We start from the raw sequence: 27624 nt of genomic DNA on the forward strand, positions 1-27624 counted from the left end.
TTGGAGTACTATGTGCAGCTCTGGGGCGGCATTCTCCATTGGCCGACGGCGAAATCATGAAACACGATTGGGCGGAGAATAGGTTTCAATGGCTAAATCGCAGCGAGTGACGATTTGACACCAAATCGCGATTTTCCGTCACCTCGACAGCGGCGTCAATGCATATCGGAACGCACGGACAGTAGACACTGTTTGCATATCATTAACGGGACCGACCCAGAATTCTCCAGGGCCTCCACGATTCTCCGCCTCCGATGGGCTGACTTCCTGAGAGCACATTTGGCACTGCGGAGTATGGAAGAGGACACCCGCTCCCGGTGGACGTCAAGGTGACGGTTGCCTTGAACGTTTACGGACGGGGTCCTTCCAGTCGCTGAGTGGAGACATGTCTGGGACCTTCGGTGTACAGGGGCATCTGTGCCGTCATGGTAGCCCTATAGGCCCAGGTGGCTCAATACATTCATTTCAATGTGGCCGAGTCCACCAGGCTCCCCGAAAGGGGTTACACACGATAAACGTACAGCTGATATGTGACCATCAGCGACGCATCATTCACCTCTGTGCCCAATACCTGGGCAGTGTGCACGACGTCTTCATCCTGCACACTCAACGATTCCTGACATGTTCGAGATGGCCCCCCCCGGCTGGGAGGTTGGCTCCTGGGTGACAGGGGTTATCCACTGGCTGATGATATCGGAGGTCACAGACCGATGCGGAGACCCACTACATCGATGCCCATACAGCGATGTCCTTAATCAAGAGATGTTTCGGCTTCCTGAAGATGCGGATCAGGTGACTGGATCACTCTGGAGGGGCTCTCCAGTACGACGCTGGTAGAGTCGCCCACAGCGTGGCACCTGCTGTGTCCTCCACAATATTATGCAGCACAGGGATGACATGCTAGAGGAGGAGGATGAACACCAGGCCTCGACCGATGAGGAGAATGTGGGGGAGGGGGAGGATGGGCAGGACATGGGGCCCAGGCAGGCACGGGAAGCCGCACGATATGTGCACCAGGACCAATGCACATGGGACGTTTTGATCGCCTCCAGGTTCATCTACTAGGTGGGGGAGGGGGGTGTTACGGACACCGCATCCCAACCCCACATCACCCCCCCCCTTCACTCCCCAGCTGCTGAGGGGAGTGTGAGGTGTTCACATTGTCATTCTGAAGGGGCTGAACAAGGTAGACACTGATAAGGGGTCAATCGTTGAGGGCTGAGATGAGGAGAAATTTATGCACTCAGAAGTTGTAAATTCTTGGAACTTTCTGTCTCAGAGAACCATGGATGCTCCACCATTAAATACAATCAAGGTGGAGAGAGGCAGATTTTTCATCACTCAGGGAACCAAGCAATATGGGAAGCAAGCAGGAAAGTGAACATGAGGTAGATGATCAGCCGCGATCTTATTGAGCAGCACAGCAAGCTCAACAGGGGCAAATGTTCTACTTCTGCTCCTATTTCTTATGTTCGAAAAAAAAGAATACAATGGCAATAGAAGTAAAACGTAAAAGCTGGGGTGAAAATCCAGTGGGCATCCATTGTCATTTGAAAGGAAGTTCTTCTGAAGAATAAATAGTAATGCCCGGGAATTTAAGCAGATCACAAATTTAAAACGTTGTGTAAAATCAAACTATTATTAAATGTAACAATATTTTCTGCATAATAATCAGCTGTTTCACTGCTGATAATGTGGTCCTTCTATCCAAATCAGTGACCAATTATTCCTTTATGTAAAAGTGTTCCCGATTGCGGACACTAACACAATTGGGTGGTAAAGCTTCCACCATCTAATTACCCTTGAGCTTCTTTGCAAATGAATAATTACACTGATCTGTGCACTAATAGATCCTGCAGAAAGGGTAATAAATTATTTCCAAATAAGATAAAATCAAGCGTGACATTGCCTAATTAATTTCAGTGAGGTTTTTTTGTGAAAATATGGGCTTCCGCTGGGAGATGGGCTCTTCATTGAGTGACTGATAACATGTGAATGTAGGAAGTAAAGAGCCCACCTGCATTTTGTCTGGAGGCTGACAGCTTCTTGTAACCAGGTAGGTAATAATCTATCTTCCAGCTCAGTTCCCTTGCCGTACGCTCCTTCTGTACAAAGCAGCCAATGAAATGCAATTATATCAATTTTTTATAAAGATGCTTAGCCTAGTTTTTTCTAACAAACCAAAGGATTTTTACATACAAAATTTTTACGTTGATGCAGAATAGCAAAGCTCCCTGCAGCTATGAATTGTGATACGGACAAATGGATGGAACAGTAGTTTGGTCCTTGAACGCACTTGATTCCCTGTCATAAGCTGCAGGTTTATGCCAGCTTTCCTCCCCATTCAATTTCAGTCATGTAATGGTGGCAGATGCAGACCAGATTGCTCCCCACAGAGTACAAAAGCAAAGAAGTTATGCTAAACCATTATAAGACACTGGTTAGGTTACATCTGGAATTGTGTTCACTTCTAGCCATCACATTTTAGGAAGGATGTGAAGGCTTTAGCGACAGTGGAGGGATTCATTCCAGGGATGCAAATCTTCAGCTCTCCAGACTTGCTTAGTCGCGTTGTTTGCCTGAGAGTATAGAATGTTAAAGGGATATTTCATCGATGTTTTGTTATGCTCTTGACGTAGCATAAGCTGCTTCCTTGATGTGCACTCTGACAAAGGAAGGTTCAGACTTGGAGATAGCTTTAACATGTTTATTAAACTATTAACAATTCTCCTACTTGGATTCGACACTACTGTTAATCCTGCTATAGCTACGCAGACTGACGAACCAGTCTGTTACAATCCACGTGGTGGGTGTGATGTTCAATCAACCCTGTGTCTGTACTCACTGAGTGTCTCCACTGGAAAGAGACTGAGCATGTGTGATGTGTCCTTTTATATGGGTTGGTGTAATGCCCTCCTGTGGTAGTTGCGCTGGTCAAAGAGACACAGCCTGAGTGAGTGAGACACAGACAGAGTGAGAATTTGAAACTTGGTAATTTGGTGCAGTGAGGTAACCAGGAAAGGTAAGTGATAAATCTAATTCTGTTGTTTTTCAGTTAAAAGTACAGTGTAGATTAGTGTCTGATTGGCTGAAGCTGCCCCCACCCTAATTGCTGAGAGGCAGTTATCTGGCAGTCCCCTGAGGCCTGTTTAGGGGCACAAAGGTACACATTGTATTCTTCGCTTTGAAGTTTAAGTAGTGTGAGTCATCCTAAAGTCTGTGTAAAAGACAGACAGAAAGCGCACTTAGTAAGTGTTGCGCTGGTCAAAGAGACACAGCCTGAGTGAGTGAGACACAGACAGAGTGAGAATTTGAAACTTGGTAATTTGGTGCAGTGAGGTAATTCGGTGAAGAGTGGAAGAAGGTGCTTTTTCCCTACTGTTTTGTTCTCTCTCTTTCTTCTGGCCAGTAACTTTTAATCAGCAGGGAGAGAACCTGAGAACATCTGAGACCCTCAGAAGGTAAGTAAGTGATTTTTACTCATTTTTACTTTTGTTACCTTTTTAAATTGTGTGTGTTGGGGGGGACGGACGGGACTGAAGTGACATCACAGAAAAGCTGTGACCTGAGTGGCTGGTTGGGAATCCACACTAAATTTAAAAAATAAGCATTGGTAACTTATTAAACATAATTACTTAATTATAATTTAGAGGGGTATCTAAGCCAGAGATCGGAGAGTACTATACTGAGCTTTCACATTTATAGTAGAAATCTAGTGCTAGGAAACAGATAGTTAACAGTAACTTTAAAATTTAAAAAAAAACTTTTAACTTTAATTTACTAATTTATTGACGCAATGTCAGTTAGAGGGGTGCAGTGCTCTGACTGTGATATGCGGCAGGTCCGGGAGGCTTCCAGCGTCCCGGGTGGCTTCATCTGCAGAAAGTGCACCCAACTGGAGTTCCTCACAGACCGCATGGTTCGGTTGGAGCAGCAATTGGATGCACTTAGGAGCATGCAGGTGGCGGAAAGCGTCATAGATCGCAGTTATGTAAATGTGGTCACACCCAAGGTGCAGGCAGAGAAATGGGTGACCACCAGAAGGGGCAGGCAGTCAGTGCAGGAATCCCCTGTGGTTGTCTCCCTCTCGAACAGGTATACACCTTTGAATACTGTCGGGGGGGATAGCCTATCAGGGGAAAACAGCAGCAGCCGGAGCAGTGGCACCACAGCTGGCTCTGATGTTCAGAAGGGAGGGTCAAAGCGCAGAAGAGCAATAGTAATAGGGGACTCTATAGTCAGGGGCACAGATAGGCGCTTCTGTGGACGTGAAAGAGACTCCAGGATGGTATGTTGCCTCCCTGGTGCCAGGGTCCAGGATGTCTCCGAACGGGTAGAGGGCACCCTGAAGGGGGAGGGCAAACAGGCAGAGGTCGTTGTACATATTGGTACTAACGACATAGGCAGGAAGGGGCATAAGGTCCTGCAGCAGGAGTTCAGGGAGCTAGGCAGAAAGTTAAAAGACTGGACCTCTAGGGTTGTAATCTCGGGATTACTCCCTGTGCCACGTGCCAGTGAGGCTAGAAATAGGAAGATAGAGCAGCTAAACATGTGGCTAAACAGCTGGTGTAGGAGGGAGGGATTCCGTTCTCTGGACCACTGTGAGCTCTTCCGGGGCAGGTGTGACCTATATAAGAAGGACGGGTTGCACCTAAACTGGAGAGGCATAAATATCCTGGCTGCGAGGTTTGCTAGTGTCACACGGGAGGGTTTAAACTAGTATGGCAGGGGTGTGTGCACGGGAGCAATAGGTCAGAAGGTGAGAGCATTGAGGGAGAACTAGGGAATAGGGATAGTGTGGCTCTGAGGCAGAGCAGACAGGGAGAGGTTGCTGAACACAGCGGGTCTGGTGGCCTGAAGTGCATATGTTTTAATGCAAGAAGTATTACGGGTAATCATAGATATCATAGAATTTACAGTGCAGAAGGAGGCCATTCGGCCCATCGGGTCTGCACCGGCTCTTGGAAAGAGCGCCCTACCCAAGGTCAACACCTCCACCCGATCCCCATAACCCAGTAACACCACCCAACACTAAGGGCAATTTTGGACACTAAGGGCAATTTACCATGGCCAATCCACCCAACCTGCACATCTTTGGACTGTGGGAGGAAACCGGAGCACCCGGAAGAAACCCACGCACACACGGGAAGGATGTACAGACTCCGCACAGACAGTGACCCAAGCCGGAATCGAACCTGGGACCCTGGAGCTGTGAAGCAATTGTGCTAACCACCATGCTACCGTGCTGCCTTAAGGCAGATGAACTTAGAGCTTGGATTAGTACTTGGAACTATGATGTTGTTGCCATTACAGAGACCTGGTTGAGGGAAGGGCAGGATTGACAGCTAAACGTTCCAGGATTTAGATGTTTCAGGCGTGATAGAGGGGGATGTAAAAGGGGTGACGGAGTTGCACTACTGGTTAGGGAGGATATCACAGCTGTACTACTGGAGGACACCTCAGAGGGCAGTGAGGCTATATGGGTAGAGATCAGGAATAAGAAGGGTGCAGTCACAATGTTGGGGGTTTACTACAGGCCTCCCAACAGCCAACGGGAGATAGAGGAGCAGATAGGTAGACAGATTTTGGAAAAGAGTAAAAACAACAGAGTTGTGGTGATGGGAGACTTCAATTTCACCAATATTGACTGGGTCTCACTTAGTGCCAGGGGCTTAAACGGGGCAGAGTTTGTAAGGAGCATCCAGGAGGGCTTCTTAAAACAATATGTAGGCAGTCCAACTAGGGAAGGGGAGGTACTGGACCTGGTATTGGGGAATGAGCCCAGCCAGGTGGTAGAAGTTTCAGTAGGGGAGCATTTCGGGAACAGTGACCACAATCCAGTAAGTTGTAAAGTGCTGGTGGACAAGGATAAGAGTGGTCCTAGGGTGAATGTGCTTAATTGGGGGAAGGCTAATTATAACAATATTAGGCGGGAACTGAAGAACCTAGATTGGGGGCGGATGTTTGCTGGCAAATTAACATCTGACATGTATGAGGCTTTCAAGTGTCAGTTGAAAGGAATTCAGGACCAGCATGTTCCTGTGAGGAAGAGGATAAATACGGCAATTTTCAGGAACCTTGGATAATGAGAGATATTGTAGGCCTCGTCAAAAAGAAAACGGAGGCATTTGTCAGGGCTAAAAGGCTGGGAACAGACGAAGCCTGTGTGGAATATAAGGAAAGTAGGAAGGAACTTAAGAAAGGAGTCAGGAGGGCTAAAAGGGGTCACAAAAAGTCATTGGCAAATAGGGTTAAGGAAAATCCAAAGGCTTTTTACACGTACATAAAAAGCAAGAGGGTAGCCAGGGAAGGGGTTGGCCCACTGAAGGATAGGCAAGGGAATCTATGTGTGGAGCCAGAGGAAATGGGTGAGGTACTAAATGAATACTTTGCATCAGTATTCACCAAAGAGAAGGAATTGGTAAATGTTGAGTCTGGAGAAGGGTGTGTAGATAGCCTGGGTCACATTGAGATCCAAAAAGACGTGATGTTGGGCGTCTTAAAAAATATTAAGGTAGATAAGTCCCCAGGGCCTGATGGGATCTACCCCAGAATACTGAAGGAGGCTGGAGAGGAAATTGCTGAGGCCTTGACAGAAATCTTTGGATCCTCACTGTCTTCAGGTGATGTCCCGGAGGACTGGAGAATAGCCAATGTTGTTCCTCTGTTTAAGAAGGGTAGCAAGGATAATCCAGGGAACTACAGGCCATTGAGCCTTACTTCAGTGGTAGGGAAATTACTGGAGAGAATTCTTCGAGACAGGATCTATTCCCATTTGGAAGCAAATGGACGTATTAGTGAGAGGCAGCATGGTTTTGTGAAGGGGAGGTCGTGTCTCACTAACCTGATAGAGTTTTTCGAGGAGGTCACAAAGATGATTGATGCAGGTAGGGCAGTGGATGTTGTCTATATGGACTTCAGTAAGGCCTTCGGCAAGGTCCCTCATGGTAGACGAGTACAAAATGTGAAGTCACACGGGATCAGGGGTGAGCTGGCAAGGTGGATACAGAACTGGCTAGGTCATAGAAGGCAGAGAGTAGCAATGGAAGGATTCTTTTCTAATTGGAGGGCTGTGACCAGTGGTGTTCCACAGGGATCAGTGCTGGGACCTTTGCTGTTTGTAGTATATATAAATGATTTGGAGGAAAATGTAACTGGTCTGATTCATAAGTTTGCAGACGACACAAAGTTTGGTGGAATTGCGGATAGGGATCAGGACTGTCAGAGGATACAACAGGATTTAGATTGTTTGGAGACTTGGGCGGAGAGATGGCAGATGGAGTTTAATCCGGACAAATGTGAGGTAATGCATTTTGGAAGGTCTAATGCAGGTAGGGGCAACACAGGTGGAGAAGGTAGTCAAGAAGGCATACGGCATGCTTGCCTTCATTGGCCAGGGCATTGAGTATAAGAATTGGCAAGTCATGTTGCAGCTGTATAGAACCTTAGTTCGGCCACACTTGGAGTATAGTGTTCAATTCTGGTCGCCACACTACCAGAAGGACGTGGGGGCTTTAGAGAGGGTGCAGAAGAGATTGACCAGAATGTTGCCTGGTATGGAGGGCATTAGCTATGAGGAGAGGTTGAATAAACTCGGTTTGTTCTCACTGGAACGACGGAGGTTGAGGGGCGACCTGATAGAGGTCTACAAAATTATGAGGGGCACAGACAGAGTGGATAGTCAGAGGCTTTCCCCCAGGGTAGAGGGGTCAATTACTAGGGGGCATAGGTTTAAGGTGAGAGGGGCAAGGTTTAGAGTAGATGTACGAGGCAAGTTTGTTACACAGAGGGTAGAGGGTGCCTGGAACCCGCTACATGAGGAGGTGGTGGAAGCAGGGACGATAGTGACATTTAAGGGGCATCTTGACAAATACATGAATAGGATGGGAAAAGAGGGATACGGACCTAGGAAGTGGAGAAGATTGTAGTTTAGTCGGGCAGCATGGTCGGCACGGACTTGGAGGGCCGAAGGGCCTGTTCCTGTGCTGTACATTATCGTGAATGCCCATTGGTCGTGTCCTATCTTACTGATCTATTGGCTGAATGTCTGTATGTCATGTCTCTGGTGCTCCCTCTAGTGTCTAGCTCGGTGTAGTGTATGTACCCTTTGTGTACTTACAGTGATGTATATCACCACAATTGAGGCATTCAAAGTACTGAATAGTTTTGAGGCCCATGGAGGCAATGGTGGTTAGCACTGCTGCCTCACCATCACATACCTACCTCCATTGTCTGCCACGATGTTCAGCGCCTCAAACGCCACCCGCTTCCCCACCAAAATCGCCACCCCTCGATTCTTTGTGTCCAACCCCGAGTGGAAAACCTGCCCTACCCATCCCTTTCTCAGCCTAACCTGATCTGTCACCCTCAAATGCGTCTCCTGGAGCATAACCACATCTGCCTTCAGTCCCTTCAGGTGCGCGAACACACGGGCCCTCTTGATCGGCCCGTTCAGGCCTCTCACATTCCAAGTTATCAGCCGAATCAGGGTGCTTCCCGCCGCCCGCCCCCCACCCCACCCCCCTGCCGATTAGCCATCCCGTTTTCTAGACCAGCCACGTGCCCGCGCCTCCCGCACTCTCCATTCCCCCCAGCAGCAGACCCCCGCCCCAACTCTTTCTCCGAGCTCCAGCTCCCCTTTGGCCAATGCAGCAGCAACCCAGTTCCCCCCTCTCCCCCCTCCCCCCCTCACCCCCAAGCTAGGTCCCCCCCCAGCTGCGTTGCTCCCCCCATAGCACTCCCGTAAGTCAGCTGAATCCTGCTGACCCCGGCCACTCCCGCCACTCCATCGACCCCCCAGTGTCGTAGTCTTCCACCCCCCCCCACCCCCGTCCATTAGCGGGCGCTCCTCTCCAACACCGCCCTTCCCCCCGGCCCCACCCCCTTCCTTCTCTAGCACGTGAAAAAGCCCGTGCTTTCCATCAAAACGGCCCCACATTCTCTGGTGCAGCTCCCCTTTGCGGCCTAATTCCACATGGTGCTGGTGCTAGCCCTTTAACGTTTGGTGAATTGGTCCAAGTGCGGCGCCAATTTTGCTGTCATAGAATCCACCAGTCCTGCCCTGGCGTCAACATTTAGTCTCAGGAACAGACAATCTGGCCCCGGGTTTCAGATTGCGTTGTCTTGGCATGGGTGGTCATCAGTCTGGGCTGGCTGGCAGACAGACAATAGTAAGACCAGGTGCAGTGGTAGAAACACAAATGCTGTCACCCTGAGTGAAGATAGCAGTTTTGTGCTCTGTGATGCCATTGCCACTACATGGTCTCAGCAATCCCAGTAAACTCTCACAGCAAATTGCTAGACTGCTGTGAGCCACTGAAAGCACTGGGCTTGGATTTTCTTGACTTGATACAGGGTCAAAGTATGGTAGCCCAGCTTTACAACTTATGCTGGAGTTTGGATCAGGGATTCCCAATTTGCGGCACCGACAATTTTTATCAGCATGGGAATGGTGGCGGCAGGCCAGGAGCCTGCATGCTGTTGTCTTGATGTTGCTGCCGTAAGTGGACATTTCTGACCAAATCAGTTGAGGAATATTGGCCTGGCCACCCCCTTGCTCTTCTTCGAAATAATGCCTTCGGTCATTTTCATTCACCTGAGAGGTCAGGCAGGAAGAATCAACAACTCTCATTTTGTTGGAGGCAGGCGGGTTTTGGTAGGTGATACAATTCACTTCAGCAGAGAGCTCTCGTGAATCAGAGCAGAATCATATGAAAAGGCAACACGAAATGTGTTGTCTATTTCACATGAAATGCTGTAGCCTAAATTGCATCTGTTTTTACAAAAAGTGAGTGATAACAGTGTGTGGTGTAAAAAGATAAGGGGCGCGATTCTCCGACCCCCCACCGGGTCGGAGAATCGTCGGGGGCCGCCGTGAATCCCGCCCCCGCCGTGTCCCGAATTCTCCGCCACCGGAGATTCGGCGGGGGCGGGAATCGCGCCGCGCCGGTCGGCGGAAATCCCCCGGTGATTCTCCGGTCCGCGATGGGCCGAAGATCCGCCGCTGTCAACCCACGCCAGCCGGCGTGGATTGAACCACCTTTCGAACGGCGGGACAAGGTGGCGTGGGCAGGCTCCGGGGTCCTGGGGGGGGGGGGGGGGGCGGGGGGCGATCTGGCCCCGGGGGGTGCCCCCACGGTGGCCTGGCCTGCGATCGGGGCCCACCGATCCGCGGGCGGGCCTGTGCCGTGGGGGCACTCTTTTCCTTCCGCCTTCGCCATGGTCTCCACTATGGCGGAGGCGGAAGAGACCCCCTCCACTGCGCTGACGCTCCCGCGCATGCGGCGCACGGCAAAATTATTTCCGCGCAAGCTGGCGGGGCGGAAATCAGTCCGGCGCGGGCCTAGCCCCTCAAGGTGATGGCTCAGCCCCCCAAGATGCGGAGAGTTCCGCACCTTTGGGGCGGCGCGATGCCGGACTGATTCGTACCGTTTTTGGCGCCGGTCGGCGGACATCGCGCCGATTGTGGAGAATCCCGCCCCAGGGATCATTAAATAATATGGTTACCGGGTTGTTACCTCTGATAACTGGACAGCTGTCAAGGGAAAGAACAGCATTGTGAAAGTGGAAAAGTCTTCAGGTGCATTGGAATAGAATATCCACTGGATAAAATGTTATTCTGAATTGTACATTATTGAATGATTGGCGCAGTTTTAAATCCAAAACTGACCATATGAAATGTCCCCATTACTTTTCTCCTTCCATTGAAGTTAAACTCAGACATCTGTTTGACCTTTACAAAGCTTTGGCAAATGTCTGAGCTTTCGACTGTCTTCAAGCACTCTGATGGATTCTGCTCATTGGGTTTTTTTATGTAGGGGAACGTGAGCTTGTTCTTTCTGCAGATTTATGAACTACTTGTGGTGAATGTATTAGACCAATAATCCACCATTGTATCTGTACCATGCTTTGCCCTTGTATTTGTATCTGTGCTATGCTGTTGCCCTTGTGGGCTCCACCTATCCATAGGGGAACATGTTGGGGCATGTATGGGCTCCGCCCATGGCTCCTCCCCGTGAAGGGAGGTATAAAGAGCAGTTGACCTGCAGGCGGTTTTCAGTATTGGCTCAGTCGCAGGCAGGCACAAGTTGATTAAAGCCACGGTTTACTTCTACTCTTGACTCGAGTGAATTGATGATCGCATCAATTTAATCAACTTAAACGCAACTATGGAATCGGCCCTAAAACCTGACTGATTGGAACTCGATCCGCAGGCCACGGAGGCAAAATAAATTTTTTCGCACTGGCTCCGCTGTTTCAAGGCCTATCTCGCAGCCTCCTACATGCCTTCCGTCACCGACAAACAGAAGCTGAGCCTCCTCCACGCACAGGTGAGCCATCGAATCTCTGTTCAACTCGACAAGGCCTCCTCCTATGCAGACGCCCTCGCGATGCTCGAACGCCTCTATGTATCGCCCGTGAACGAGGTCTACGCGCGACACATCCTCGCCACTCGCCGCCAGCGCCCGGGGAATCGCTGGAGGAGTACCTACGCGACCTCAAAGCCTTCGCACGCAGCTGCAACTACCAGGCCGTTACGGCCACTCAACATATGGAACTCGCCGTCCAAGACGTCTACGTGGCGGGAGTCCGGTCTAACTATGTGAGACAGCGCCTACTCGAAAAGGGGGCCCTGGACGTGGATCAGACGGTAAAGTTAGCCTCCTCTCTGGAAGTAGCATTCCAGAGCCTTAACGTGTTCCCGGCTGACCACGCGACCCCCTCGTGGACCCCTGACCAAAGACTACCCCAGGCCTGTGTTTCGCGGTCGCCCGTCCACCATGGGGGGCTACCCTGCTATTTCTGCGGCCAGTCCCAACACCCCCAGCAGCACTGCCCAGCCCGTAACGTGACCTGCAGCAGCTGTGGGAGAAAAGGACATTTCACCAAAGTTTGCCTGGCCAGGTCCAAGAATACTAACTCACAGGCCCAATCCTCAGACTCACAGGCCCACAGACCCCGCAGTGTGGCAGCGTGTCTGCCGACTCCGCCCCCTGTAGACGCGTCATCAGCCTCGTGCTATCCGTGGGTGCAGCCATTTTCCAGCCCTCACAGCACGTGCGACTCACGGGACTACCACCATGGCCATCCTCCCCCACGCGCCAGCCACGTGCGATCCATGGGGGCCGCCATCTTGGCCGCCATCATCCTCACCGCCCGCCACGCTCGACCAACGGGGGCCACCACCTTGGCCGCCATCTGCTACGCCGCTCGACGTGTATGATCAACAAGGGCAGCCATCGCGGAACCACCCCAGCAGCTCCGACCACGCCGGCTACCCGCAACTCAGCACGGTCACCCTGGACCAGTCGCGACCCAAGCACCTCCGGAGCTCCATGATGACCATCCGGGTAAACGGGCACGAGACGCCTTGCCTTTTCGACTCCGGGAGCACAGAGTTTCATTCACCCGGACATGGTAAGACGCTGCTCGCTTCCAATTTTCCCAGCGCACCAAACCATTTCCCTCGTCTCTGGGTCGCACTCGGTGCAAATCCGAGGGTGCACTACCGCAACCCTAGCAATACAGGGCGCCAAGTACGCCAATTTTAAATTATATCTGCTCCCAGACCTCTGCCCTCCTCTCCTATTGGGACTAGATTTCCAATGCAACCTCAGGAGCCGATCCCTGAAGTTCGGGAGGGCCTCCCCCACTCACCATATGTAGCCTCGCGATCCTAAAAGTCGACCCTCCCCCACTCTTCGCAAACCTCACCGCCGACTGCAAACCAGTCGCCACCAGAAGCAGGCGGTATAGCATACAGGACAGGACTTTTATCAGGTCCGAGGTCCAGCGACTCTTGCGGGAGGGAGTCATCGCGGCCAGCAATAGCCCCTGGAGAGCTCAGGTGGTGGTCGTCAAGACCGGGGAAAAGAACCGGATGTTTGGAGATTACAGCCATACCATAAACCGGTACACACAACTTGTTGCGTACCCCCTTCCAGACATGGTAAACCAGATCGCACACTACCGGGTGTTCTCCACGGTGGATCTGAAGTCTGCATACCACCAGCTCCCAATCCGACCGGAGGAGAGCCACTACAAGGCGTTTGAGGCAGACGGCCGCCTTTTCCACTTCCTCCGGGTCCCCTTTGGCGTCACGAACGGGGTTTCGGTATTCCAAAGAACAATGGACCGAATGGTGGACTGGTACGGGCTGCGGGCCACATTTCCGTACTTGGACAATGTCACCATCTGCGGCCATGATCAGCAGGACCACGACGCCAACCTCCACAGATTTCTCCAAACCGCCCAAACCCTAAACCTCACGTACAACAAGGAGAAAAGCGTTTTCCGCAGAACAAGACTAGCCATCCTCGGCTACGTCATAGAAAACGGGGTTCTAGGACCCGACCCTGACAGTATGCGCCCCTCCTGCAACTCCCCACTGCCCCAAGGCCCTGAAAAGGTCCCTCGGGTTCTTTTCATATTATGCCCAGTGGGTCCCCAAATATGTGGACAAAGCCCGCCCACTAATCAAGGCCACCGTCTTCCCACTGGTAACTGAGGCCCGCCAGGCCTTCAGCTGCACCAAGGCGGACATCGCCAAAGCCGCGATGCGTGCAGTGGACGAGTCTGTCCCTTTTCAGGTGGAGAGCGATGCATCAGAGGTCGTTCTCGCCGCTACCCTCAATCAAGCAGGCAGACCGGTCGCGTTTTTTCCGCGCACCCTCACCACCTCCGAAATTCGGCACTCCTCAGTCGAAAAGGAGGCCCAAGCCATCGTGGAAGCCGTACGGCACTAGAGGCACTACCTCGCTGATAGGAGGTTTACCCTCATTACCGACCAACGATCGGTAGCCTTCATGTTCGATAATACGCAGCGGGGCAAAATCAAGAACGATAAGATCTTGAGGTGGAGGATCGAACTCTCCTCCTATAACTACGATATAGTATATCGCCCTGGGAAGCTCAACGAGCCCCCAGATGCCCTCGGCACATGCACCAGCGTGCAAGATGACCGACTACAGGCTATCCACGGTGATCTCTGTCACCCGAGGGTCACCCGGCTTATCCACTATATCAAAGCTTTCAGTAAATCTTTTAAAAATACCTCTCGAAACTTGGATAGTCACCTGCAACCTGCCCTACTCCACCGAGGAGGTCAGAGCTATGACCAGGGACTGCCATTTCTGTGCGGAGTGTAAACCGCACTTCTATCGACCAGATAAGGCCCACCTGGTGAAGGCACCCCGGCCCTTTGAGCACCACAGTATCGATTTCAAAGGCCCCTCCCTTCCAAAAACCGCAATACATATTTCCTCAATATTATTGATGAGTTCTCCTGCTTCCCCTTTGCAATTCCTTGCCCCGACATGACCACATCCACCGTCATTAAAGCCCTACATAGTGTCTTCACCCTGTTTGGTTTTCCTAATTATGTCCACAGTGACCGGGGCTCATCGTTCATGAGCGACAAACTGCGTCAGTACCTGCTCAGTAAGGGCATCGCCTCGAGCAGGACTACCAGTTATAACCCCAGGGGAAACGGGCAGGTGGAGAGGGAGAACGCGACGGTCTGGAAGACCGTCCTACTGATCCTGCGGTCCAGGAATATCCCAGTTTCCCACTGGCAGGAAGTCCTCCCCATTGAGCTCCACTCTATTAGGTCCCTACTTTGCATGGCCACAAACGAGACCCCTCATGACCGCCTATTTGTTTCCCCCAGGAAGTCCACCTCAGGGGCCTTGCTTCCATCCTGGCTGAAGACACCGTGGCCCGTCCTACTCAGAAATCCACCATTGTATCTGTACCATGCTTTGCCCTTGTATTTGTATCTGTGCTATGCTGTTGCCCTTGTGGGCTCCATCTATGGGCCATTGTATGGCATTATCCATAGGGGAACATGTTGGGGCATGGATGGGCTCCGCCCATGGCTCCTCCCCTTGAAGGGAGGTATAAAGAGCAGTCGACTTGTAGGCGGTTCTCAGTATTGGATCAGTCGCAGGCAGGCACTGTTCTTAGTTGATTAAAGCCACGGTTTACTTCTACTCTTGACTCGAGTGAATTGATGGTCGCATCACTACTGAAAAGGATGATATTTTTTTAAGTGACTATCCAAGTTTCGAGAGGTATTTTTAAAAGATTTACTGAAAGCTCAGACAAAGTCTGTCCATCATTGATAACGTGCTGCTGCCTCTGCAAAAGAGAGGGAAGTGTGTCAATGGGTATGGTGCAATGTGCTTGGGTGATGTGACTGCCACAGAGACATCGATTGCATTGTTAGCCATACATTTACAAGCTGTGAAATGTGAGTGTGCTGCAGACAGAGGTGTTAAATATGTAAGGGTGAGGGAAGTTTAACAGAGATGGTGGATAGAGATTGTTGGTAGATGACTGGGTGTGGTGAATGGAGCAGTGTGTGAAACAGTTGTTTTATTTGTAAGGAAATAACATAAGAAGATGTATTCATTCACTTTGACTACTCATGTGAAGTCATTAAATTTCTTGCATCACTGCATCCCAGCCTTTGCAGTAAGATTGCTAGTATCGACTGTGATGCTATTTGTTCTCACTGTCTTAATATCTGCCTGGAGAACAACCGTGTCCCTGGATTCGAGGACCTCTCTCATTCTCTGTGGGTGCGATTCTCTGGAAAGAATTCTAAGTGTGGCAGCAAGCGGGAGCGGCCACGAGCTTCCCGGTGCTCAGCCCGAGGCCGGAAAAGCCTCGTTAATTGGTCCACTCAACAAGGACCCTTGGGTTTATCGCTGCAAATGAAGGCTCACCAGCCGATTCGCCGGCACCGCGCTAGCCAGCTCTCCCCCCCCCGCCCTAACAAATTGAGCAGCACTTGCTCAGCCAACCCCAGCTAGCTTGCAATGATGGCGCCTTGGAGACCGGCCCCAAGATTTGGGAATTCAGATTTGGGGAGGCTCCTAGTCACAGTGGAGGCCAGGAGGGATGTCTGGCCTCCAGTGCCGGAAAAAGGAGAACGACCTACACCGGGCAGCTTGAGTGAGCCAACATCAACACACACCCCAACCCCCGCCCCTCCCCCGAGACCTTTCCACCCCCAAGTGAGCATCCACCACCCCAACTCTCCATGCGACCCCCAAACCTCCCTCTCCCTTCAACTTCCCCAACCCTTCCTTCACACCTCCCTCACACCACTGTGAACCACGTGTATGGCTAATAATGCACTCTCTGTGTTTCCTCGGGAAAAACCCTCTCACAATTGCCAGGAATGGGCCAAGACTGGCGGTGGGGTGTCGGACATAAGAATCCTCACCACCTTCGAGGAGCGTGCCCTGAAGGTGTCTGGGGTGGCTGAGGACAGAGCGGACACTAATGCGGAGGCTGGCGGATGCCGCATAGGTGAGGAACCACTGGGCCCTAGCCAAAGGACCTGTCAAACGTGAGTTATTATTGCCTTACTGACTGGTCCATACCTCCCACTGACCACATGCCCATTCTCCAGCCGATGGCACCATCACATCCCTAGTGGCAGCCTCCCAGGAGATTACCTCAAAGGAGAGCACTGAGGAAGACACGATCGAGGCATCACAGCTGTCATCCCCACCCTCCACAAGCACAAATACATGCACGTCGGGGGGAAATGTTAGTGGTCAGGCTTCTGGGGCACAATCTGGTGAGCACCACACAACTGCTGATGTACATTAGGTGGAGGCAGGAACCCTCAGGCAAGACAGCAGTCGGAGGTCTGCTGGATCCCAGGACCCAGCTGGATCCCAGCCTGATGCTGTTCCTGTGGAAGTGATCATCCCAGATCTGATGGAGACGTTAGGGTGCAGCCGGGACATTCAAAGGGAGATGTCAACGACACTCCAACAGGATCATAGCCATTTGGAGGAGTCCAGAGGCTATGGGCGCGGGAGATGTTGCCGGCAATGCATGGCACCGAAGCCAACATTGCTAGGGTGGCACCGCAGTGGAGAGCCTGGTGCACAATGTCGGTACCATTAGTGAAGGTGTCCAACGCGTCGCGCAGTTGGTGACGGCCATGGCTGATAGTCTCGGCAGAACGTTCAACGTGCTGGGGGATGTCACCCAGTACCAGGCTGACCTTGATGAGGTTCTGCGAGACATGTCCCGCTCTCAGATGGGAATGGCCGAGACGCTGTGGAACTTGTCCCAGTCTCAGGTGGGCATTGCCGAGTCACTGCAGAGCATGGCCTAGTCACTGAGGAGCATCACCGAGGGCGTCCACACGATGGTGCGGACCATGGGAACCGCAAGGGTTGGCAGAGCCAGATGATGCAGGGGCAGCTGGGGCTCAAACCAGCTGCCCTCTGTCCCAAGGTGAATCCCAGGGCCTTATGGGCACCGAGCAGGAGGAGGAGGCGCTGGGTGCCAATCCGGACCTGTCCCACGGAGTGCCAATGGTGGCCACCAGGTCCCCGAGTTCCAGTTCTCTGATGAGGCCACGTCTCACAGCCAGCACACGGGACAGGGCAGCACGACTGTACATGTGCCGCTGACAAATGAGCCAAGGCCCTCTGGCCCCAGAAGATGCCCGTCAGGGGCATCGAAGACCACAGGGCATGGTTAGCAGCTGGCTGCCTCCACCTCTGATGTGCATCTTGGGGACACACCTAGATGTAGTGATATAGCTAGAAAGGCAAAGCACATCGAGGATCACTGAGGGCACCGGGGGAGGGGGTGGGGGTAGATAGGGGGTGAGGGAGGGTGGGGGAGGGGGGCAGCACCATCAGGAGAGTGGGGAATAAATGCCCTTCTGCACAACTAATATGATGCCTCTGTGTGATCGACCTCCAAACCCTTGGCCCATCTCTCTAGGCATCTTCCCTTCCTCATGGCACTTACCAACCATCCAGCCATGAACATGTCCCCTGAGCTGTTTTCCAGCCCTTGGTTGTTTGGATGTTGGCTGCTACTTGTGGCGTTGGCTCCCGCAGTGTTCAAGCACAGAGTCAGGCAACAAGATGTGATTGTGATGCTAGGCAGTGAGCTGCACATGTACATGGCCTGCCTAGCCATGGGAATCCACTTGGGTTGTGTGAAGTGCTCACTTAACCACGATTGCCAATTTCTGATTAGCAATAGCTGTCGGCCGCACGGCCAGAAGCTTTGGCAGTCGTTGGGGGTCATGGGTGGTCGGTGGGGCAGACGGGCAGGGACAAGGGATGCCCCCGGAACGGATACACACGATCCAGGGGTTGGCATGGTGGTGCTGTGCACGGTTGCCTCCCAGTTGCTCCCGCAGCACCTCTCCACACCCTCCTGTGGCAGCCCACCCTTGCGGAGGTTCCCCCGCCGAGCACTGGGGTGACAAGCCCAGCGCTCCGAGGCTCTTTGCCTGTGAGCAAAGGTGGCTACTCACTTCCTCAGCTCCCCACAGAAGCCCTTGTGCCAGGTTCACGTTTTTCAAAAGGAGTACTAATCGGCGCCAGCGTGACCATTTGCTGGGGAGGCCGCTGAATAAAGGGAGGCTGTTGGATATTGGATTACTCTCATTATTTGTGTGGAAATAGGGCTTAAGTGGTGATAATTGATTTCTCGCCATGCCACGGCGAGATCCCGATTTCGCCTACAGGTGCGGGCCGGTTGCAGCGCAAACTGTTTGGCGGCTGGTGCGGTTCTCGTTTTCAGCCTCTCCCACTATTCACCAACTTCGTTTTGCTCGAGCGAGAGTGCAACAAGGACGGAGAATCATGCTCTGTATCTCCTGAAGCAAGTGATCCAGTGTTGCATCAGGAAATCTTGGGGTTCACTCTCTGGCCTCTTACACCATTTTTCAAGGTTAATCCTGCTTATAAACTTCTCTTTCATCACTTCCAGCCCATGCTGCAATCAAAATGCAGCTCCCTTTTAAGAGGTGCAGTCTGGCTTAAGTAGTGAAAGTTAACTTCAAATAGTACAAGCCTCACACAAACATGGGCCCCCATGCTGATGCATGCATTGCACAACAACCTGTTCAGTTTGGGCTACATGACTCAACATAGATCCCTGAAAGTTGCCACCCAGGTTGATAGGGTTGTGAAGAAGGCCTATGGAGTGTTGGCCTTTATTGGTAGAGGGATTGAGTTCCGGAGTCGGGAGGTCATGTTGCAGCTGTACAGAACTCTGGTCCGGCCGCATTTGGAGTATTGCGTACAGTTCTGGTCACCGCATTATAGGAAGGACGTGGAGGCTTTGGAGCGGGTGCAGAGGAGATTTACCAGGATGTTGCCTGGTATGGAGGGAAAATCTTATGAGGAAAGGCTGATGGACTTGAGGTTGTTTTCGTTGGAGAGAAGAAGGTTAAGAGGAGACTTAATAGAGGCATACAAAATGATCAGGGGGTTGGATAGGGTGGACAGTGAGAGCCTTCTCCCGCGGATGGAAATGGCTGGCACGAGGGGACATAGCTTTAAACTGAGGGGTAATAGATATAGGACAGAGGTCAGAGGTAGGTTCTTTACGCAAAGAGTAGTGAGGCCGTGGAATGCCCTACCTGCTACAGTAGTGAACTCGCCAACATTGAGGGCATTTAAAAGTTTATTGGATAAACATATGGATGATAATGGCATAGTGTAGGTTAGATGGCTTTTGTTTCGGTGCAACATCGTGGGCCGAAGGGCCTGTACTGCGCTGTATTGTTCTATGTTCTATGTTCTATAATTGTTAGAATCAGCAGGCAGCATAATGTTTGTGTGCTATCTGTGTTACTTTGAATGGGCTTGGATTCACTGCATATCATGAACCCTGTGCCAATTTTCAGGGGTTACCAAATGTTGTTCCATTTGTTACCACAAAATATTTTTTTTAATCAGAGCTTTTCCTCACAAGTCCTAACACCTTTTGGATATTGATTCCAAGAATGAATTTGGATACCACATTAATGCCAAGGTTTTAGTTGACAGATTTTGTATAATGTATACAGTGAACCACAACAATCTGTTGGCAAAGCGAGTTCCAGATTGTGTCAAAATTGCATCAGGCAAGGAACACCTTTAAATTTTGTAGAATGGCATATTCTCTACATTTGGATTTGATTATAATATGGGTGAACATACTGTAAACCTGAGTATACTTCTGAAAGGATATCACAGAACAGGGATGAGGAGACAGGAGATATAGCAGAATGGCTCACCACTGACTTTCTTCAACTCACCCAAAATCAGGCAAAAAGAGAGGAACATTTGCTCCATTGATTAGGGGATTAAAAGCTCTTACCACAGTGTTCATCCGATATTCCATTTCATCCTTCTTCTTCTGTACTTCCTCCAGCTCTTCAGCAGAAATAATCGGAGAAAGACTTTGAGTTGTGTAAGTGGCTGACTTCAGCTAGAGACAAAGACAAAGTAAAATCACATTGTAAGAAATAGAGTATCATCATATGTTACACAGCAGGAGAGGCAGTAAATTATCCGAAACAAAGAGACTTCACGAATTAGATTTCCCTAAAGATTTGCAATTATGGGCAGGATTCTCCATTTGTCGACGCCGAAATCGTGACTGGGTGGAGAATAGGTTCCGACGCCAAAATCGCGGCGGGCGCCAATTTGCCGCTAAATCGCGATTCTCCGTCACCTCGACAGCGGCGTCAATGCATACCGGGGCGCATGCACAGTAAACACTGTTTGCATATCATTAGCGGGTCTGATCTGGTATTCTCTGGGTTCTCCGCGATTCTCCTCCTCCAATGCGCCGAGTTCCCGATGGTACGGTTCACTTGTGCTTATAAAAATCGTGAAACCGGCATAGTGGCTGATAAAGGAGAGAGAGGAAGTAGGATATAAAGAGCAGTGACTGCGGGCTGCCGGGCCGGACACTGGCCGGACTAGTGGGTCCCAGCCAGGGCCGGGGGAGGGGGATGATGATGAGGGGAACAGGACGGGCGGCCGAGGTGATCCCCCACAGGACTGGCGAGGTGCCCAGGCACGGACTATCTTGCTGCACACCCAATGACCACCCACCTGTAGTTATCTGCATATCTGTATGTATATAAAAGGTTAATATACAGAAGTAACAGCTAGATAACCACTAGATGGCAGCACCAGAGATGGGTCTAAAAGATAAACTCAAGGAGAGTTCCCGCCTCTTTGTGTTTGGAATGACGAGTGACCAAAGGTAGTGAGAGATGGCTTAGAGAGCAGGTGTTATTAATCATAGTTAATATATATTTAATATTGTTAATTTAAACTCTAGTTTAGTTGCTGAAGAGAGAAAAAACACACAGTTCAATTGTTATCGTTACTCAATAAACAGTATTTGCTTTAATTGAAGACTTTGTGTGTTAATGAACATCGAATGTAGAACCATCTTGGAAAGAAGCAAATGAGTAATAAGATATTACACAACGTAATATAACACCACATTGGCCCCTGGTGTGACACCAGCCTATGGGTGCCCCCCACCTCCGTGTATCCACACCTCCACCACACACCCCCAAACCCGGCCGGCACCCACTGGCAGCCCATCCAGGGCAACGCCCAAGTAGCCCCTATGGAGACCGCGGTGCATACCCCTGGCTGGGGCAGAGCCAGCCAAAATTACCCATGGCATCAGGGATGAGCCCCAGGGACAAAGACCCCCACAGTGCCAGCCACCGATGGGGCCAGGGGTGGTGAGATGGTGGGGGAGGAGGAGAGGGGCATGCGGGGCAGAACCCGGTGTGCCAAACGGGGCCACCATGTAGCCCGTTGGGCCTGATGCACCAGGGACAGATGGGTCAGAGTCCGAGGTGCTGTGGCGTTCTGGCACTTTCCCTGCAGGAGTCATCCGCACGTACCTCATCACATCCTCCTCCCTTGGGGTGCTCGTTGGGCCCTGGGTTATTCCTTGGAACCGAGGTGTGAGTGGAGCTATCCCCTGAAGCTCCTCTGCCACCTGATGCTGCCAGTCCTGGAGGCCTGTTCTGGTCTCGACCAGGGTCTGCACGCTTGCGGCCATGGAGCACAGGGAGTGAACCATCTCCATCTGGGATTACACCACATCACTCATTGACTGTGCCACCACCTTCTGGGTTTGTGTCACATCAGCCAGTGTCTGCACCATCTCCCTCTGTGACTGGGCCACCTCCCTCTGTGTCTGCACCACGTCAGCCAGCACCTGGGCAATGCCGCCAACGTTCCCAGCCATGGCCTGTTGTGACTGGCCACACTCAGAAGCACCACTGCGATGTCCAGGTGGCTCTGGCACATGGTTGCCTGTGAGACAGCAACCTTGTCCTGAGCCTCGGTCAGTGCCTGCACAATATTCCCCCAGGCCTTGGACATGCTGATCCATAGCCAAGACCGTCACCACCAATGCCTCCACCGCAGATGCCAATTGCGCGGTGTTGGCTTGGGTGGCACACAGGTGCTGGATGCCTGCCGACAACCCCTCATGTAGTCCCTGGCTCTGTGACTGTATCTCCACTATAGATGGGACTTTCTGTTCCAGAAGCCTGACTAGTCTGGACGGCTTTAAAAAGAATTAAAGCAGCTTGAATACGAAAGAGATAGAGAGGAAAAAGAAAGAGAGAGAGAGAGAGAGAGGAAAGGGGAGAGAAAGGGAGATACCGATCAGGGAAAAAGATAAAGAGAGAGAGTTTGAACTTCAGAAAATGGCCATGAAACATGACAGTCAGTTAAAATTGGCAGACGTAAATGGAAACGTACAGTTGGATGATAGTGATGAGGTTAGTGAGAAAGAACGTCATAGTCGAAGGCTTGATGGGGATCTATTTAAATATGTCCAAGCATTGCCAAGGTTTGATGAGAAGGAGGTAGAAGCTTTTTTCATTTAATTTGAGAAGATAGCTAAACAAATGAAATAGCCACAGGACATGTGGGTATTACTGATTCAAACAAAGCTGATAGGTAGGGCTAGTGAAGTGTTTGCATGATGACTGGAGGAGGTATCTGGGACGTATGAGGAGGTGAAAAAATCTATCTTAGGTGCATATGAACTAGTGCCTGAAGCCTACAGACAAAGGTTAGGAAATTTAAGGAAATACTTTGGTCAAATATACATGGAGTTTGAAAGGATCAAACAGAGTAATTTTGATAGGTGGATAAGGGCTTTGAAAATAGACCAAACATATGAAGCTCTCAGAGAAATTATACTTTTGGAGGAGTTTAAAAATTCAATTCCTGATTCCTGATGTAGTGAGAACTCATGTGGAAGAGCAGAGGGTTAAAACTGCGCGATTAGCAGCAGAAATGGCATTAGTTCATGAATCAAAGCTTGGTTTCTGACATCAGTTTCAGCCTGTGAGGGATAGAAACTAGAGACATGAGAAATACTCAAGTGGTAAAGGTAAAGGTGATCTGATGGGACATAATAAGGAGAGTGTACCTCAGATTAAAAAAGAAATCCAGGAGGGTAGAAAAGAAATGAAAAGTTTCAAAAGTTTTCACTGTAATAAACTAGGCCATGTAAAGTCACAGTGTTGGTGGTTGAAGAAAAACACTGGGAAGGCTGATGTGGTAAAACAGGATAAGACAGTGGGGTTTGTTAAAGTGGTAAAGGAAAGCCCAAGTAAAACGAAGGAGGTGCAAAAGATTGTACAGCCTGATCAAGAGGTGATTGATAAGAAGGTGCCAGATCTCTTTAAAGAATTTACTTGTGTGGGTAAAGTTTACTCATGTGTATCAGGAGGAGCAGGTAAAGAGGTCACAATTTTAAGAGATACGGGAGCTAGTCAATCTTTAATGGAAAGAGATGAGGAGCTATGTAGTTTAGGAGGAATATTGCCAGAAAAGGTGGTAATATGTGGAATTCAGGGTGAGAGGAGTAGTGTTCCATTATATAAGGTAAGGTTGGAAAGTCCAGTGAAGAGTGGTGAAGTAGTAGTCGGAGTAATAGAGAAACTATCTTGTCCAGGAATACAGTTTATCTTGGGTAATGATATAGCTGGATCACAGGTGGGAGTGATGCCTTCTGTGGTTGATAAGCCAGTGGGAAATCAGACAACGGAAGTGTTGAAGGACGAATATCCTGGGATTTTTCCGGATTGTGTAGTAACAAGGTCGCAAAGTCACATGTTAAGACAAGAGGAGAATTCAAAGAGTGAAGATGAAGTTGAAGAGCAATTATCAGAAACGATTTTTGATCAGATGGTTGAAAAAGAACAAAATCAGGTGGAGGATAAGGCGGATATTTTTAGTTCAGGAAAATTGGCGGAGTTACAACAGAAAGATGTAGAAATAAAACAGATGTATCAGAAAGCATACACGGAAGAGGAATCTGAGTGTATACTAGAGTGTTATTACCTTAAAAGTGATGTCTTGATGAGAAAATGGAGACCTTTACATATGCAGGCGGATGAAAAGTGGGCAGATGTTCATCAAATAGTATGGCCGGTATGGTATAGAAAGGAGGTGTTGCGAGTTGCACATGAGGTACCAGGGGGAGGTCATTTGGGAATAAGGAAAACTCAAGCTAAAATCCAAAAACATTTCTATTGGCCTGGACTACATAAAGATGTAGTTAAATTTTGTCGATCATGTCACACATGTCAAGTGATAGGGAAACCTCAAGTGGTGATAAAACCAGCGCCCTTAATACCCATTCCAGCATTTGAGGAACCTTTTACAAGTGCCCGAATTGATTGCGTAGGACCGCTTCCTAAAGCGAAAAGTGGGATCAATATCTTTTGACTATAATGGATGTCTCTACTAGGTTTCCAGAGGCCATTCCAGTACGTAATATTACAGCTAAAAAGATTGTGGAGGAGTTACTTGAATTCTTTCCTCGATATGGACTACCCACAGAAATACAATCGGATCAAGGATCGAATTTTACCTCAAGGTTATTCAAAGAAGTTATGGATAGCTTAGGAATAAAACAATTTAAATCAACTGTGTACCATCCAGAGTCGCAGGGAGCGTTAGAAAGGTAGCAACAGACAATGTTGAGGGCTTATTATCACGATTATCCAGAGGATTGGGATAAAGGAATTCCATTTGTACTGTTTGCAATTAGGGATGCCCCTCATGAGTCAACCAAATTCAGTCCTTTTGAACTAATTTTTGGTCATGAGGTAAGAGGACCACTTAAATTAATTAAGGAAAAATTGGTGAGTGAGAAATCGGAAATTACATTATTGGATTACGGGTCAAATTTTAGGGAATGATCAAATAGAGGTGAATTGACTAGACAACATTTAAAAGTTGCACAAAATGTGATGAAACGGGTTAGGGTTAGGGTTAGGAAATCCAAAGTTCGTAGTTTTGCCAGTGGAGATAAAGTTTTAGTATTGTTACCAATGGTAGGTGAACCTTTAAGAGCAAGGTTTTGTGGACCTTATCAGATTGAAAGGAAATTAAGTGAGGTGAATTATGTGGTAAAAACACCAGATAGAAGGAAGACTCACCGAGTGTGTCATGTGAATATGCTGAAAAGGTATTTTGAAAGGGAAGGAGAGAAAAAGGAGGTTTTAATGATTCTAACCCAAAGTGACGAACCAAATCCAGATGACTGTGAATTTGACATACCTCAAATTAAATTGGAAAATGAGGGTGTTCTTAAAAATTGGGATAAATTGTTGAGTTACCTTCCAGAGGAAAAACGGACTGACCTGAAAGAGTTATTGATATTACATGGGCAAGTTTGTAGAGATAAATTGGGAAGTACTAAAATGACTATACATGATGTAGATGTGGGAAATGCTGTTCCAATCAAACAACATCCATCTAGACTTAACACTTTAAAATTGGCACAGGTTAACAAAGAGATTTAGAGTATGCTTAAAAATGGCATTATTGAAGTGGGTTGCAGCCAATGGAGCTCATCCATAGTGATGGTACCTAAACCAGACGGTACCCAACGGTTATGTGTGGACTACAGAAAGGTTAATGCAGTTACAAGAACGGACTCTTATCCTATCCCACGTTTGGAGGATTGCATTGAGAAAGTGGGACAATTAGCTTTTATTTCCAAACTGAATTTACTTAAAGGTTACTGGCAGGTACCTTTATCCGAAAGGGCGAAGGAGATTTCAGCTTTTGTGACTCCAGATGGTATGTACCAATTCAAAGATATGCCATTTGGCATGAAAAACGCCCCAGCCACATTTCAACGGTTAACTAACAAAGTTGTTTCAGGATTACCCAATAGGGCGGTATACATCGACAATCTGTTCATTTTCAGCCAGACATGGAAAGAACATTTAAAACATCTGATGGAGTTATTCGATCGCCTTCAGGAGGCGGGTTTGGTGGTAAACCTAGCCAAAAGTGAATTTGGAAAAGCCCAGGTCACTTTCCTTGGCCATACAATTGGATAGGGTCAAATGGTCACAACAGTTATTGAGGAGTTTCCGATATCCTCGAGACAAAGGGAAGTAATGCGATTTCTTGGCATGAGTGGATTTGATCGAACATTTGTGCAAAGTTTTTGTAGTGTGGTTGCTCCACTGATGGACTTGCTGAAGGAACATCGAAAATTCAGTGGACAACGGACTTTCAACAGGCATTTGACTGTCTGAAAGCTGTGATAACCAATGCTCCTGTGTTGGAGAGTTACAAGGGACTCTGTGATCAGATTGAACTAAAGTATCTGACTTTAAAGAGAAATGCCGAGGCATAGAGAAATGGATGGATCGTGCAGAGACCTTCTTGGTCAAAAGAGACTGTCAATCAACAGGGATTCCAGTTGGAGGGAGAAGAAAAAAAAAGAAATGGACTATACTATTATACCTGTTTGCGTGTGTTGTTTTTTGAAATGAAAATGTATATTTACTGTGTGCATTTCTTAAAGGATAGTGAAAAGGTTTAAAATGAAACCATCTTGAAGTTGATGGGGTTTTTTTTTCCTGGGGGGAGATGTCATGTGAGAGTACCTTTAAGAAATGGGTGTTTATAAATGGGTGTGTATATAAATATCTGTAGTAAGAGTACCTTTAAGAAATGGGTGTTTGTTACTGCAGTGATGTCAGAGAGTGGGTGGAGCTGGGATGTCTGGCAGCTTTTAACTTTCGCTTTAGGCTTTTTGCTGCAGGGGGTTTGGTTTCGTTTTAGTTTTGGAGAAGCTGCAATCACAGCAGGATGTGTGCGAATCTCTGCAAGCTTCTGAATGTCTATTTGCTGATTTCAATGTGGTAGCTGCTCTCAGTAGTGAAGATAAACCTGAGGTGCTTCTGTTAAAGGTTTTGTTTTTAAGTCTTATGGATGTTAAAAGGAAAGCTCAAGGATTACTTAGTGTTGTATTCTTTGGGAGTTGTCTTTGAATTAATGGTTGCTAAGATCTTCACTGTATGGTTTAAAAAGGTTAAGACCATAAGACCTAGGAGTGGAAGTAAGGGCATTCGGCCCATCGAGTCCACTCCACCATTCAATCATGGCTGATTTCAACTCCATTTACCCGCTCTCTCTCCATAGCCCTTAATTCCTTGAGAAATCAAGAATTTATCAACTTCTGTCTTAAAGACACTCAACGTCCCGGCCTCCACTGCCCTCTGGGGCAATGAATTCCACAGACCCACCACTCTCTGGCTGAAGAAATTTCTCCTCATCTCTGTTCTAAAGTGACTCCCTTTTATTCTAAGGCTGTGCCCCCGGGTCCTAGTCTCCCCTGCTAATGGAAACAACTTCCCTACATCCACCCTATCTAAGCCATTCATTATCTTGTAAGTTTCTATTAGATCTCCCCTCAACCTCCTAAACTCCAATGAATACAATCCCAGGATCCTCAGACGTTCATCGTATGTTAGGCCTACCATTCCTGGGATCA

The 27624-nt window shown here is 49.2% G+C and overlaps 1 protein-coding gene across 2 annotated transcripts in view; it reads right to left on the reverse strand.

Moving 5' to 3' along the window:
* Nucleotides 1-27624, reverse strand: part of LOC140395520 (uncharacterized) — a 1079902-nt gene that overhangs the window by 111835 nt on the left and 940443 nt on the right. For both annotated transcript variants that reach the window (XM_072483429.1, XM_072483418.1), the window contains 2 exons: nucleotides 20140-20250; nucleotides 2018-2105 (listed from right to left, as the gene is read on the reverse strand). In XM_072483429.1, coding sequence (XP_072339530.1) covers nucleotides 2018-2105; nucleotides 20140-20250 — 199 coding nt within the window. The remainder of the gene's footprint in view (nucleotides 1-2017; nucleotides 2106-20139; nucleotides 20251-27624) is intronic.

This window comes from Scyliorhinus torazame, chromosome 2 (genome assembly GCF_047496885.1).
Source record: "Scyliorhinus torazame isolate Kashiwa2021f chromosome 2, sScyTor2.1, whole genome shotgun sequence".
Lineage (NCBI taxonomy): Eukaryota > Metazoa > Chordata > Chondrichthyes > Carcharhiniformes > Scyliorhinidae > Scyliorhinus > Scyliorhinus torazame.